The sequence below is a fragment of the Hyla sarda genome, chromosome 3, assembly GCF_029499605.1.
Source record: "Hyla sarda isolate aHylSar1 chromosome 3, aHylSar1.hap1, whole genome shotgun sequence".
Taxonomy (NCBI): Eukaryota; Metazoa; Chordata; class Amphibia; order Anura; family Hylidae; genus Hyla; species Hyla sarda.
This window is the reverse complement of record NC_079191.1, coordinates 128,468,013-128,481,773: the sequence shown is the minus strand read 5'-3', so window position 1 is coordinate 128,481,773 and position 13,761 is coordinate 128,468,013. Positions and strand designations below refer to the sequence as shown.

At 40.8% G+C, this 13,761-nt stretch overlaps 1 protein-coding gene across 3 annotated transcripts in view; it reads right to left on the bottom strand.

Moving 5' to 3' along the window:
* Positions 1-3,789: 3,789 nt before the first annotated feature.
* The window catches only part of TIPARP (TCDD inducible poly(ADP-ribose) polymerase), a 39,417-nt gene continuing 29,445 nt past the window's right edge, over positions 3,790-13,761 (bottom strand). Inside the window, exons 3-6 of one of the 3 annotated variants that reach the window (XM_056565013.1) lie at positions 12,736-12,904; positions 12,445-12,626; positions 6,158-6,433; positions 3,790-4,456 (exon numbers count right to left, since the gene is read on the bottom strand). In XM_056565013.1, the coding sequence (XP_056420988.1) occupies positions 4,009-4,456; positions 6,158-6,433; positions 12,445-12,626; positions 12,736-12,904 (1,075 nt within the window). In that variant the 3' untranslated portion in view covers positions 3,790-4,008. The remainder of the gene's footprint in view (positions 4,457-6,157; positions 6,434-12,444; positions 12,627-12,735; positions 12,905-13,761) is intronic. The other 2 variants (XM_056565015.1, XM_056565014.1) reach the window with 2 other exon arrangements.

Sequence of the window (13,761 nt, the reverse complement as noted above, 5' to 3'; positions counted from 1 at the left end):
CGCATGGACACAGCAGGACTAGTATGTGTCCAAGCAGGCAGGGGGGGGGGGCAGTTGTTTGACTGGCTTTTTCAGTATGAAATATTGAAAATTTTCTAATGAAAGCAATTGCAAAACCTATTGGTTTTGCATGCTTTACAACGTATCAAAAGGTTTTGTATCTGACAGTGCCCATTTAAGCACAGTAAAGTCAGGGTAACATCCAGTGGGTGCCGATGAGTTTCTTATGAACTGTCACTTGTTTTTAGTTTACTCCATTAGATAAAAACAGATATTGAGGGTACAAAGGAAATGTGAACAGACATAACATCACACTTCCTCCACAGTATCACGGGGTTAATCTAGATGGCAAAGCAGGTTGACAGATCTGCCGGATGGTATTCTATACCATGGTGTACATGTTGGCGCTGCAATGTGGCTTTTGTCAACAGAAGAAAATATTGTCTCCTTATGATCTCCTAATATTTTCTGTAATGGTCACGGTTCCAATATCACAAAAAGGATTCTGTCACGTGCAGGAGATATTTAGTTAATTTAAAAGGGATCAGATAAGGTGTTATCGCGGCTCCACAGCAGAGCAGGGTTTTTGCACAGTAGAAATTTCCTCATTTTTGCTCAACCTCAGAGTCAGAATTAACCTCTGGTATCCTGGAAACATAAACAAAACTGTTTGGAATGAGTAAACCAAACTGGTATTAACACTAAGCAAACACTTCATAACTATGTCTCCTCCCAGCCTGTATATAGGGAATAAGTATTCGGAGGCCACCATCCTCTCGGTGTCACTAATCCCTGCTTTACCAGGTAGCAACACATTGTGGTCTCTTCAGGAGTGTGGACATGTTTCACCTCAGGCATTGAAGCCTGCTGGGGGAAAAATGGCCTAAACATAACTGAGCTGTTGCTTAGCAAGACGTGGCTAGACAAAAAGCAAGTCACCAGGGAGTCTGGAGAACAACCTCATGAGTTATGACAACTAAACAATTAGGATTTCTTTTTCACATGCACTCCTAGTATTTTAGCAGATATAAAGGGCTCTGTTCACATTGGGGGAGATTTATCAAAACCTGTGCAGAGGAAAACTTGCCCAGTTGTCCATAGCAACCAATCAGCTTGCTTCTTTCATTTTCATGAAGGCCTGTGAAAAATGAAAGAAGCGATCTGATTGGTTGCTATGGGCAACTGGACAACATTTCCTCTGCACAGGTTTTGATAAATCTCCCCCATAGTCGTCTGAGCCTCTTTATTCTGAAGGCAATAATGCCCATCGTGCACTAATGGAAAGCCCAGAAGAGCCCAATATAGTCAGCTCCTTGTTATGCGGGTCCTCCCTGAGCAGGAGATACAGTGGTCCCTCAACATACGATGGTAATCCGTTCCAAATGGACCATCGTTTGTTGAAACCATCGTATGTTGAGGGATCCGTGCAATGTAAAGTATAGGACAGTGGTCTACAACCTGCGGACCTCCAGATGTTGCAAAACTACAACACCCAGCATGTCCTATACATAGCACTGAACAGGATTAGCAATCGAATGATTGCTTTAAATAGTCCCCTATGGGGACTATTAAAGTGTAAAATTAAAAGTAAAAAAATAAAGTAAAAAAAATGGGAAAAACCCCCTCAAATAAAAACGTAAATTGCCCCACTTTCCCTTTCACCCCCAAAAAGTGTTAAAAAAATATTTTATATACATATTTGGTATCGCCGCGTGCATAAATATCTGAACTATTAAAATAAAATGTTAATGATACCGTACGGTGAACGGCGTGAACGTAAAAAAAAAAAAAGTCCGAAATAGCTGCTTTTTTTTTATAACATTTTATTCCAAAAAAATTTTTATAAAAAATGTATTAAAAGTTTTATATAAGCAAATATGGTATCAATGAAAAGTACAGATCACGGCGCAAAAAATGTTCCCTCATACCACCGCTTATACGGAAAAATGAAAAAGTTATAGGTCTTCAAAATAGGGGGATCTTAAACGTACTAATTTGGTTAAAAAGTTTGTGATTTTTTTTAAGCGCAACAGTAATAGAAAAGTATGTTATCATGGGTATCTTTTTAATCGTATTGACCCAAAGAATAAAGAACACATGTCACTTTTACCGTAAATTGTACGGCGTGAAAAGGAAACCTTCCAAAATTAGCAAAATTGCGGTTTTCTTTTTAATTTCCCCACACAAATAGTATTTTTTTGGTTGCGCCATACATTTTATGGTAAAGCAAGTGATGGCATTACAACGGACAACTGGTTGCCAAAAAACAAGCCCTCATACTAGTCTGCGGATGAAAATATAAAAGAGTTATGATTTTTTGAAGGTGAGGAGGAAAAAATGAAAACGTAAAAATAAAATTTTCTGCGTCCTTAAGGCCAAAATGGGCTGAGTCCTTAAGGGGTTAAAGGACAGTTGGCTATTGTTAAGCAATTTGCACAATATTGGACATTCATCCATTTTAATATAATGCATTAAAGGGGTACGTACTCCAAACGCTGAGAAGCGAATGCTGGAGCTGGTGTCGGGAGCTTGTGACGGCATAGCCCCGCTCCCTAATGACGCCACACTCCGCCCCCTCAATGCAAGTCTATGGGAGTGGGCGTGACGGCCGTCACGCCCCCTCCCATAGACTTGCATTGAGGGGGCGGGGTGTGATGTCATGAGGGGGCAGGGCTTTGACGTCATGAGCTCCCAACGCGGGCAGCGAAGGCCTCTCTCCCCTGCCTTTCCTGGGGGTTTATCGGGGTATACACGCGCACACACGCACCCTCATTTTACCATGGATATTTGGGTAAAAAAAATTTTTTACCCAAATATCCTTGGTAAAATGAGGGTGCATGTTATAGGCCGGTGCGTGGTATACCCCGATAAATACGGTAATTTATGCAGGATAAGTCATTCACTGCCGAGCCGAGAAGTTTGTGACGAATCGAATTTACTGTAAATTCGCTCATCTCTAGAGGAGAACGCACACTGCAAAGTGCAGTGGGAGGGGATGAATCACATAAGCTGTATCTGTGTTAAAAGAAAGAAGTACACCCATGGCAGACTTTTCATGGGGTGAAGGGGAGACGCATCAGTGTCTATGAGGACAAGTAGAAGAGATCCCTAATGGGCCGTAGAAGAGAAAAATTGTACAGGATTAAAGGCCTACTCCGGTGGAAAACTTTTTTTTTTTTTTTTTTAAATCAACTGGTGCCAGAAAGTTAAACAGATGTGTAAATGACTTCTATTAAAAAATCTAAAAAATCTTAATCCTTAGTACTTATTAGCTGCTGAATACTACAGAGGAAATTCTGGAACACAGTGCTCTCTGCTGACATCATGACCACAGTGCTCTCTGCTGACATCTCTGTCCATTTTAGGAACTGTCCAGAGCAGCATATGTTTGCTATGGGGAGTTTCTCCTACTCTGGACGGTTCTTAAAATGGACAGAGATGTCAGCAGAGAGCACTTTGCTCGTGATTCAGCAGAGAGCTCTGTGTTCCAAAAAGAATTTCCTCTGTAGTATTCTGCAGCTAATAAGTACTGGAAGGATTAAGATTTTTTAATAGAAGTAATTTACAAATCTGTTTAACTAAAAAAAAAAAAAAAGTTTTTTCCACCGGAGTACCCCTTTAATGCTTTAATGCTGAGTTAGTAAACTAGGAATGACAGCGGCCTCCTAAACAAACACACAACTTACATCCAGTATATACTGTTTGGAGGGTCACACCCACATGGGAAAAGTCTGAAACTGGGAGCGGGCTGCATGTGTGATAAGTACCTCAAATAAAAGCATTCAGAACTAATTTCTATTTCAACACATGGATATTTACTCACATAAATAAAACATTTTTATTAACAAAAAGGCACACAAACTGTTAACAATGAAAAATATGTACAATATGCACATAACTTATTAACAAGTGCACTGTTGGTCATCATCACAGAGCTTGGAAGTTTTCATTTGTCTCTTTGTCAAATTAAATAATGCCTCCTCCGCCTGACTAGCAGCATCCTCTGAATTAGATGGAGACAGTGTTACTAACTTCTTCATACTGGATAATAAAATAGGGGTAGCTCTGGTCATCATTAAATATAACAAAGATCTGAGGTTCAAAGAAATTGTCCACGCAGGAATCGTAAAGGTCACTGGTTATGTCTCCTGTGTTGAGTGGAGGAGGCCTCCTCATGGTGTGATTCCCAACAACATATCTTCCCGTTAATACTTTTGCCAGGAACATGTAGTGAACTCCTTTTGGTGACCTCTTGGAGAAATTGTGAGAATAACTTGCTTTCCTGGCAAAGTAACTGCCCTGACCAAACATGGTGGCATGTTTCCCACAGACTCGGGGGTCAAAGTTGTGTTTGCAAATCCCATCAACAACATCCTGGGAGGTCCCATGAAACAGATGCCTTTCATTCATGATCCTGTCCAGTCCTGTCATCTTTCTGGCCATGAATTCTTTTTTCCTAGAGGAAAGATGATACCATCATTTATTAATATGGCACTAGGAAGCCTGGATTTTCTACGCATCATAACAGATAATGTTAGACAAGGATAAAAACACTGACATAAAACTTGTTACATTATGCCTTAAATCGTTGTGACATTATAGCTATTTTAGTGTAAAGGAGGAGAAAGCATCCGAGTCTTCAGGGAAGACAGATCACACAGGCAGAACTGAATCAAATTAAAAATAGGGAGAAGAGAACGTATTGCAATCCCAGAGGTTGGATCCCCAGTGACTAGGTATTTATGATCTGTATGTGCATAGAGACTATGTTTTTGTCTTTAAAAGGGTACTCCGCTGCTCATCTTTGGAACAAACTGTTCCAAACGCTGGAGCCAGTGTTGGGAGCTCATGACGTCAAAGCTCTGCCCCCTCATGACATCACACCCCGCCCCCTCAATGCAAGTCTATGGGAGGGGGCGTGACGTCATGAGGGTGCGGGGCTATGGTGTAACGAGCTCCCAACACCGGCTCCAGTGTTCGGAACAGTTTGATGACTTATCCTGCGTAAATTAGTTCAGCTTTCAGGTGCTCCGGTGGGCTGGAAAAGGTGGATACAGTCCTAGGAAAGAGTCTCCTAGCACTGTATCCACCTTTTCCAGCCCATCGGAGCACCTGAAAGCTGAACTAATTTATGCAGGAAAAGTAATCAACTGCCGAGCCGAGAAGTTCGTGACGAATCGAATTTACTGTAAGTTCGCTCATCTCTAAACGTAATATGTAATCTATTCCCTTTGTTATTGACTTCTCATGATCCTCCCACAAGAATGTGATCTAGAAAGCTGAAGTGCAAGTAAAAAAGGAATTTAAACTATTGTAACCTCAGCTTCCCAACCCCTATGTACGTAACTGCCGAGCTGCTTACAGATGTGCGTACACTTATTGTACATATGTCTGTGCATAGATCATTGCACCGGCTTCATTATCTGAGATTTATTGTTCTATCAATTACATTTGGTTCTTTTTACAATACTGGGAGGAATCAGTTGCTGAATCTTGCACCTAGTTTTAAAGGGGTATTCCACTGGTAAACATTTTTTTTCTAAATCAACTGGTGCCAGGAAGTTTAACAGATTTGTAAATCACTTCTATTTAAAAATCTTAATCCTTCCAGTACTTATCAGCTTCTGTATGCTCCAGATGAAGTTCTTTTCTTTTTTTTATTTCTTATTAGTCTGACCACAGTGTTCTCTGCTGACACCTCTGTCCATTTTAGGAACTGTCCAGAGTAGAAGCAAATCCCCATAGCAAACCTCTCCTGCTCTGGACAGTGCTGATATGGACAGAGGTGTCAGCAGAGAGCACTGTGGTCAGACAGAAATTCAAAAAGAAAAGAACTTCCTGTGGATCATACAGCAGCTGATAAGTACTGGAAGGATTCATATTTTTTAATAGAAGTAATTTACAATTCTGTTTAACTTTCTGGCACCAGTGGATTTTTAAACAAATGTTTTCCAGTGGAGTACCCCTTTAAGACTGAAGGGCCATTGTGGGCATTAATATCGATCACTGATCCACTGGATCAGTGAAGATCCAACCACAAATTACTTGAAGTGTGGCACTCTAGTATGGTAGCAGAGTACTGACTGATAACAAACGACATAAACCAAAAGCTGTGTAAGTTTCCAATCACAAGCTTCACATAAAAACAGACATGTACCTTTTATATTTTTCCCACAAGAAGAGGTTCTGAACTCGCATTATTTTCAAGATTCGGAACTTGGTCTCGGGAACAGTTTTATGAAATAAAGTATAAACTGTTCTGTAACTTTTATCTTCTTTTGGCATAGGCACTTGGATAAACTCCTGAGATGAGTCCATGGGAATCCAGGTTTCAGGGTAGAAATTTGGTGCTGTGATAGCGACAGGAGATAAGACTTGCAGAGATGCCGAATCTGCCATTGCGGGGGCAACTGGAGATACTCCGCTCAGTGTCCTAGGGGAGAGAAAAGAAAGACAGGTTAAGCGGGGAATTGTATGGGACATTAAAAAAGCTGACAATAAGCAATATAGCAGAAGTACTACCTAGCTTGTCCACAATGTTCGAATAGCAAATAATTAAAATGGGGATGGAAAATGTAGAATCAGATAACTGGGCAGACTTGCCATTCAGAACAGTAGGGAAACAGAGAGTGAAAACCTCTATGGGAGCTGGGGGTCACACTAAATGTCACTACCCTTGTAAAAGTTTAAATATGAGAAGTAACACCAGGATGTCTGTTTACTAGCGATTGTTGTAGAGTAACATGAGCTAGTGCCTAAGCCAAAATACAGCAAATTGATTAAACGGCCTTAAATAAGCAGCAAACTTAATAAATCAGACAGAAACTGGAAGCCGCCATAAATGTAACCCTTTAAATTATTCTGCGAGAGCAGACAAAATACGCTTTGTAGGGGAATGGATTTCAAGCTGAGGCAATGTTGTAATTGTGCGGCCATTCATTCTGAAATGGCTCCCAAATGGTACCAGACTGTGTGACTGTGCCCCGCAAAAACAAAACCACAAGTCCTGGATCAGTAAAAGCTTTCTCAATACAGATTTCATGTAATCCATTCATGTCATCAATGCAAAGAGAACGCCTATGTATATAACAAGTACTGCAAAATGACAGACACCACTATGCAGAGATTATTCGATATTTTCTTCTAGTCCTCTACTTAATATTATTGATGTAACCCATATGAATAATGGAGACTCTAAATGGCTTAACAGCTGATATAAGTAAAATGTACAAAAACTACATGGAATCTGTACACTTGTAGAATAAGCACAAATATATATTTTTCTGGTATATAGATCTATAAAAAAAAAATTCACAGAGCTAAAACATCAATTTATTCATATCCATAAAACTCCCATTAATGTCATGTACATATGAACTCTGTGCCAACATTTCTCTGTCTCTTCTATACAGTGTACCTATGCTGATGTATCTGTACTGTATGTGAAATACACAATATTGTTTTGCTAATAATTCCCCAATACATTCGTATATATATATTTTTTCACTTGTTTTGTGATCCCCTGATGAACCGTTGTATATCATACAAGATACAAGGGGAAACGCGTTGGGATATACAGGTGTTCATCGTAGGAGAACTTATTTTTTTACTTAACTTTTTCTTTTGATATTTGTTATAATTGGAGTTTTAAGGATATGAATAAATGGATGTTTTAGCTCTATGTGAATTTGTTGTTTTTTTGGTCTAATTAGCTAATTAACACTGGTTTGTGTCTAATTGTCAGTGACAGTATATAGATCCAATAAAAACATTCCCTTTTTATACAATGGCTGTATTTAGAGATCACTGCTAATAGAATAAAGGTTTATATTAGAAGTGACTACATTTATGAATAAGCAGCCTTAACATTTTTTTTTTTTACATTTTTTCATATTTTACGTGGCTCTGCTTGAACTGTAGAGGAAGTGAAATAAAAGCGTACTGAAACTTGGAGCCCCAGAACAATGGCGCAATGGCATCTCATATAGTCCCTGCACTGTGATACACCATCCATGAAAATATATAATTTATCCCTACCCTGGAATACACCATAAATGGGCAGGGTCAGGGTGAGAAGTATAACTCATAGCTGCCAACAAAGGCCTTAGTAATGACACAAGCTGAGGAAAAGAACATAAACAGGAAGATAAAAGCAATGTTCTCCCTGAGAAACACAACAAACTGTACCACTTATGACCCAACATAATGAATCATGAGTTTCCTCCCAGCAGGGTGTCCAGTTGTCAATACAAACAAAATACAATATCACACTGTGTGGCATAAACAGAAGTGAAATATATTGCCGCATTCCTGCAGCCTACCACCTGTCTTTTTTATGTACAGTCCATGTGATCGGCCATCTCAGCACGATGCACGCAACGGGGACTTACACGATTCTTAATATGGTACGACAACAAACATGTGTAAAGTGCTTTTTTTTCACAAGGGAATAAACTGATCATACGTTAGGGTACGTTCACACGCGCGGATTTACAGCGAATTTTATGCTGCAAATCCGCTGGTGAAGGCCCGCTCTATGCTGTCTTTACATGTGCCTGCTCGTAGTGGCAATACGCCGTTACCAGCAGACACACTGCGATGTGCGAGCAGCAGTATACTCGCACATCGCGGGAGCTCTCTGCCTAGCTCAGAGCAGGGAGAGTGGCCACGATGTGCGAGTACACCGCGCACATCGCTGCAGTGTGTCTGCTCATCGTGGCGTATTGCCGCTACCAGCAGGCACATGTAAAGACAGCATAGAGCGGGCCTTCACCAGCAGATCCGCAGCTAAATAGAATGTCCCCCTTAGAATATCCTGAGTAGCGTATATGAGCATTAGATTGAACACAATCATTTTAAAGTGGTAGAAACAATGGATGCCATACAACTGATGACATTGTCAACAGTTATGGAATCAGTTACATCGAGATCTTGGCTGAGTTCACCTATGCCGGACATATGTGAACCCAGCCTAAAACATTTGGAGCACTTACTGGATTGATCAGAGAGATGTCATCCCCGGAGACATTTAACACCAGACTTAAAGTGGTATTTCGCTTAACGTGGTATTCTGCTGGCACTGGGATCTCGTGTTGTCATAGCCCCGCCCCCTCATGACGTCACGTCATGACATCATTGCTCAGCTTTGGAACAAACTGTTCCCAACGCAGGAGCCGGCACCGGGAGCTTGTGACAGCATCACGCCCCCTCCCATAGACTTGCATTGAGAGGGTGGGGTGTGATGTCATGAGGGGGCAGGGCTATGACGACACGAGCTCCCGGTGCCAGCAGAATACCACGTTAAGCGGAATACCACTTTAAGTCTGGTGTTAAATGTCTCCGGGGATGACATCTCTCTGATCGGTCCAGGTGATAATGTCCAGTAAGTGCTCCAAATGTTTTAGGCTGGGTTCACCTATGTCCGGCATCTGGCATAGGTGAACTCAGCCAAGATCTCGATGTAACTGATTCCATAACTGTTGACAATGTGCATCAGCTATCATCAGTTGTATGGTATCCATTGTTTCTAGACGCCAGACAGGGGAACACAGAAAGCTGTGTTCCGCTGTCTAGTGCCCTCCGGCATGAGTCCAACAATCTGGCATTAAAATTGATATACTAAATGGGATCAGTTCTAGCATCAGTTTCCCTCCGTTGCACGCCAGAGGGAAACTATGCCGGACATATGTTAACCCAGCCTTATAGCTGTCAGTTCAGGACATCAGGCCAGGGGTCCGGCAGGAACTTGTATTTTGCTAGAGTGAACTCAGCCAGAACTTGATCCAAGATACTGATAGTTTATGAATGACTGTGGATCTCAGAGGATGACAAGGAATACACGCCTTCAGTATTTGTAAGTAGCTGGGTTCATAGCTAGTGCAGTAAGCGAAGGATCAGAGTTCTCATAGACAGTGCATGGAGGACATGTGGTCTGCCACTCCATGCAGTTGGAAGAGTTGGGGCCATGTTTTGGAGATCCAATGTGAGTGGGGGTTAGCAGGAAATCACATCGGTTGCCATAAGCAAGTCATTTAGTACTTATGTGAATGCAATGTATTATTTTACAGTCATACTAAAAAGCGTCATAGATGCAATCACCCGATAGTCTGGTATCTAGCTGGATAGCAACAGCCTTCTTTGTAACTTTTCCTATAAAGGGCGGGATACAGACTGGTCTGTTGTTATTCATAGCAACTTGCTCCATGAAGAACTTATTTAGAAGGGGTCTCATGACCACCACCTTCAGCAGATAAGGTTATTAGTTTTATTAAGTTCATTAGGATTATTAGGTTCAGCAAACTGCTCAAGTTAACTGCGAATGCTGGTGGAGATCACAACTACAGCTCAGCTGCTTCTACTCCACTAGCTCTTCATAGGTGGCGATGATTAAGCTTAAACATGTCAGACTATGGAATATACCTCCAAGTGCTAAAAATAGCAGACAAAACATTCAACTTTATTTTGCCTTTTATTTAACACCTACGTGCAGATTGCTGCCACATCTATGGTGAGTCTATGAACTCAGTGACAAGGCTCTTACTAGACCATGCATGTCAGGCCTCCAGGCAAACATCTTCCCACCATGCCCGGAGAGGACAGTGTGTTCTTAAATACAGGACTGTGCAATCCTGCCTCCAGCTGTGCATGAGATGCCATCAACTGCTTTCAAATACGGCTTCAAATCAAAAGAGATTTAGCAGTGGGACTCAGCAGATAAACGTACACATCCGCTCAAGACATCGCTACCAAGAACAATGACAAATATTCTCACAAGGATCATAGTGCAGAATTAAATTAAAATCTTATTGTGTGAGAAGAAAGCAGAGTACAGTGATACTATTGTGCCCCTAGGTAATGTGAACAGACAGGGGTATTATAATCAGAGTTCACCTAGGCCGGTGTTTTCCAATCAGGGTGCCACCAGCTGTTGCAAAACTACAACTCCCTGAATGCTTGGAGATGTAGTTTTGAAACAGCTGGAGGCACCCTTGTTGGGAAACATTGACCTAGGCAATGTGAACAGGAAGGAGTACACCTAGATAATGTGGAGAGACAAGTGTACACCTAGATAATGTGGAGAGACAAGTGTACGCCTACATAACGTGGAGAGACAAGTGTACACCTAGATAATGTGGAGAGACAAGTGTACACCTACATAATGTGGAGAGACAAGTGTACACATAGGTAATGAGAACAGACAAGTGTACATCTAGATAATGTGGAGAGACAAGTGTACACCTAGATAATGTTGAGAGACATGTGTACACCTAGATAATGTGGAGAGACAAGTGTACACCTAGATAATGTGGAGAGACAAGTGTACACCTAGATAATGTGGAGAGACAAGTGTACACCTAGATAATGTGGAGAGACAAGTGTACACCTACATAACGTGGAGAGACAAGTGTACACCTAGATAATGTTGAGAGACAAGTGTACACCTAGGTAATGTGGACAGACAAGTGTACACCTAGATAATGTGGAGAGACAAGTGTACACCTAGATAATGTGGAGACAAGTGTACACCTAGATAATGTGGAGACAAGTGTACACCTAGATAATGTGGAGACAAGTGTACACCTAGATAATGTGGAGAGACAAGTGCACACCTAGGTAATGTGGAGAGACAAGTGTACACCTAGATAATGTGGAGACAAGTGTACACCTAGATAATGTGGAGAGACAAGTGCACACCTAGGTAATGTGGACAGACAAGAAAACACCTGGGTATTGTGGGTAGATAGAAGTAGAGTTATGTAATGTGAACAAATAGAAGATTACAATGTGGACAGATAGCAGAATACACCTAAGTAAGGATGTGTTTAGAACATGTTTTACCAGTATGACGGATGGCAACCTCTTAATAGGGTATAATGACATATACCATGGCATATGAGTAGTGGGTCCAATGAGTTTAATGGACCAAATATAGGCAAATAGTGACTTTTCTACACCCGTTTATTCTGCATGGTCTGCTGCTGCTGTATAAGTTGGCATACTTTGTTGATAGGATTTGGTAGTATATCTCTGACGTTCTGGTAAAACATAATGTGAACCCAGCCTAATGTGATAAGGAAGTTGAGTGTGTACTATGTAATGTGAAAAGATGCCCAAAGGGTTCATTTTAAGTGTTTTGAACCTAAACCAGGTTACAAAATATTTCTCAGCAAAGACATCATAAGTCATAGCGGTTTCCTAAAGTTTCATATCATCCCCTGATGCTGCATCCACCTTTCTCCGTATTTTATAGAGGAGATGTATTTAGTTATAGTCAACCCTGACAATAATCGGGAGACCGATAAGTGAAATGTGGGACCCCCAACAATCTTGAAATAATCTGGTACAACACAAATATACAGGGGGGGGGGGGGGGTCACGCTGCTAAAGTTAAGTACTGAAGATATTTATTGGCAGTGGATGATAACTGAAAGGATTTTTACTTACTGGAGATGTGGCAATAACATTACAGAGGAGCGGAACAAGGGTCTTCTTTTAATTTCCTTCCTGAAACAAGCATTCTGCTGGAAGCCATCTTTAATGTTTAGTATATATTGGTTGTGCCATGTAACAAATCGGACTTCCTTCAGTCCACGGAAGTTGGCCTCCTCTATCAGCTTCACAACAGGCTGCCATAAAAAAAAAAACATGGTCACCACAACTGAAAGACACTATATATAGTGTACCCTGCATTTTACACTAGTTGACATTAACACTGATTCTTAGTAATAAGCTTACCTCTGAATACTCTCGCCACCCAAAGTGATCTCTGCAATAGTATTTCCAAACTGTGTGGTAATTCGAGGCAGCGCCGGAGGTAGAAGGTGTAGACAGTCGTCGGATTTGGTCAAATTCAAGACTTTCATAAATAGTCATGGAGTCCAAGTTTACTAAAAAATCATGTCCCCTATAAAACAAAAATGCAATATGTTAAACAGCAGTTCACCTTAGTAGCCATCTAAGAATACAGGATAAGAAGAAAATAATACAGGGTAAGTGACGTTACTTGTCATTGTTATACATATCTGCATGTATAGAACTGTCACATTTACATTGCTGTATACTCACATGTCACAAATACATAGGAAATACAATAGGATGTGACCCATGATCAGACTGGAGCTCCCTAGGACATCATTCTAAATAGAACAAAACTAATAAAAAATAAAAATGGTGGCAAATAGTTTGGGGTTATATACTGCTATGTATATATGGGTTCTGCTCTGGCTAAGCACCATTAATATGGTAAAAACTGAGGCCACTGGGAAATCCTCTGGTGGGCCAGTCCTAGATGAAGAATCAGTAATAATCTCATAATAATTCCCATGTTAAAAGTCATTTCACTGAAGTTATCCAAAAGGAAACCATGAGAAAAAAATGTGTGTGTGTATATATATATATATATATATATATATATATAGTAGTCGCTGGTTCCTCTACGTAAAATGCCCATTACTTTTTTCATATTCCTCAATAGGGTCATGTGAATTGCAAACTATGGCCACCAAATATAGATGGGATATGAGGCCCCATAAAGGATGCAGCAAAGGACTAGTTCTACTAAAAACCACACTGTCCCCTATAAGGGTACATTGCCAAAATGTATGTGAATGTCCCATTCACATGAGTAGAGTTTGTCGAAACAACCCCACAGGAATGGATTTTCAGTGGTAGACATTTCTGCAAAGTGTAAACGTATCATTAAAGGGGTACACCACTGCTAAGCGTTTGGAACAAACTGTTTCCGAACGCTGGAGCAGGCGC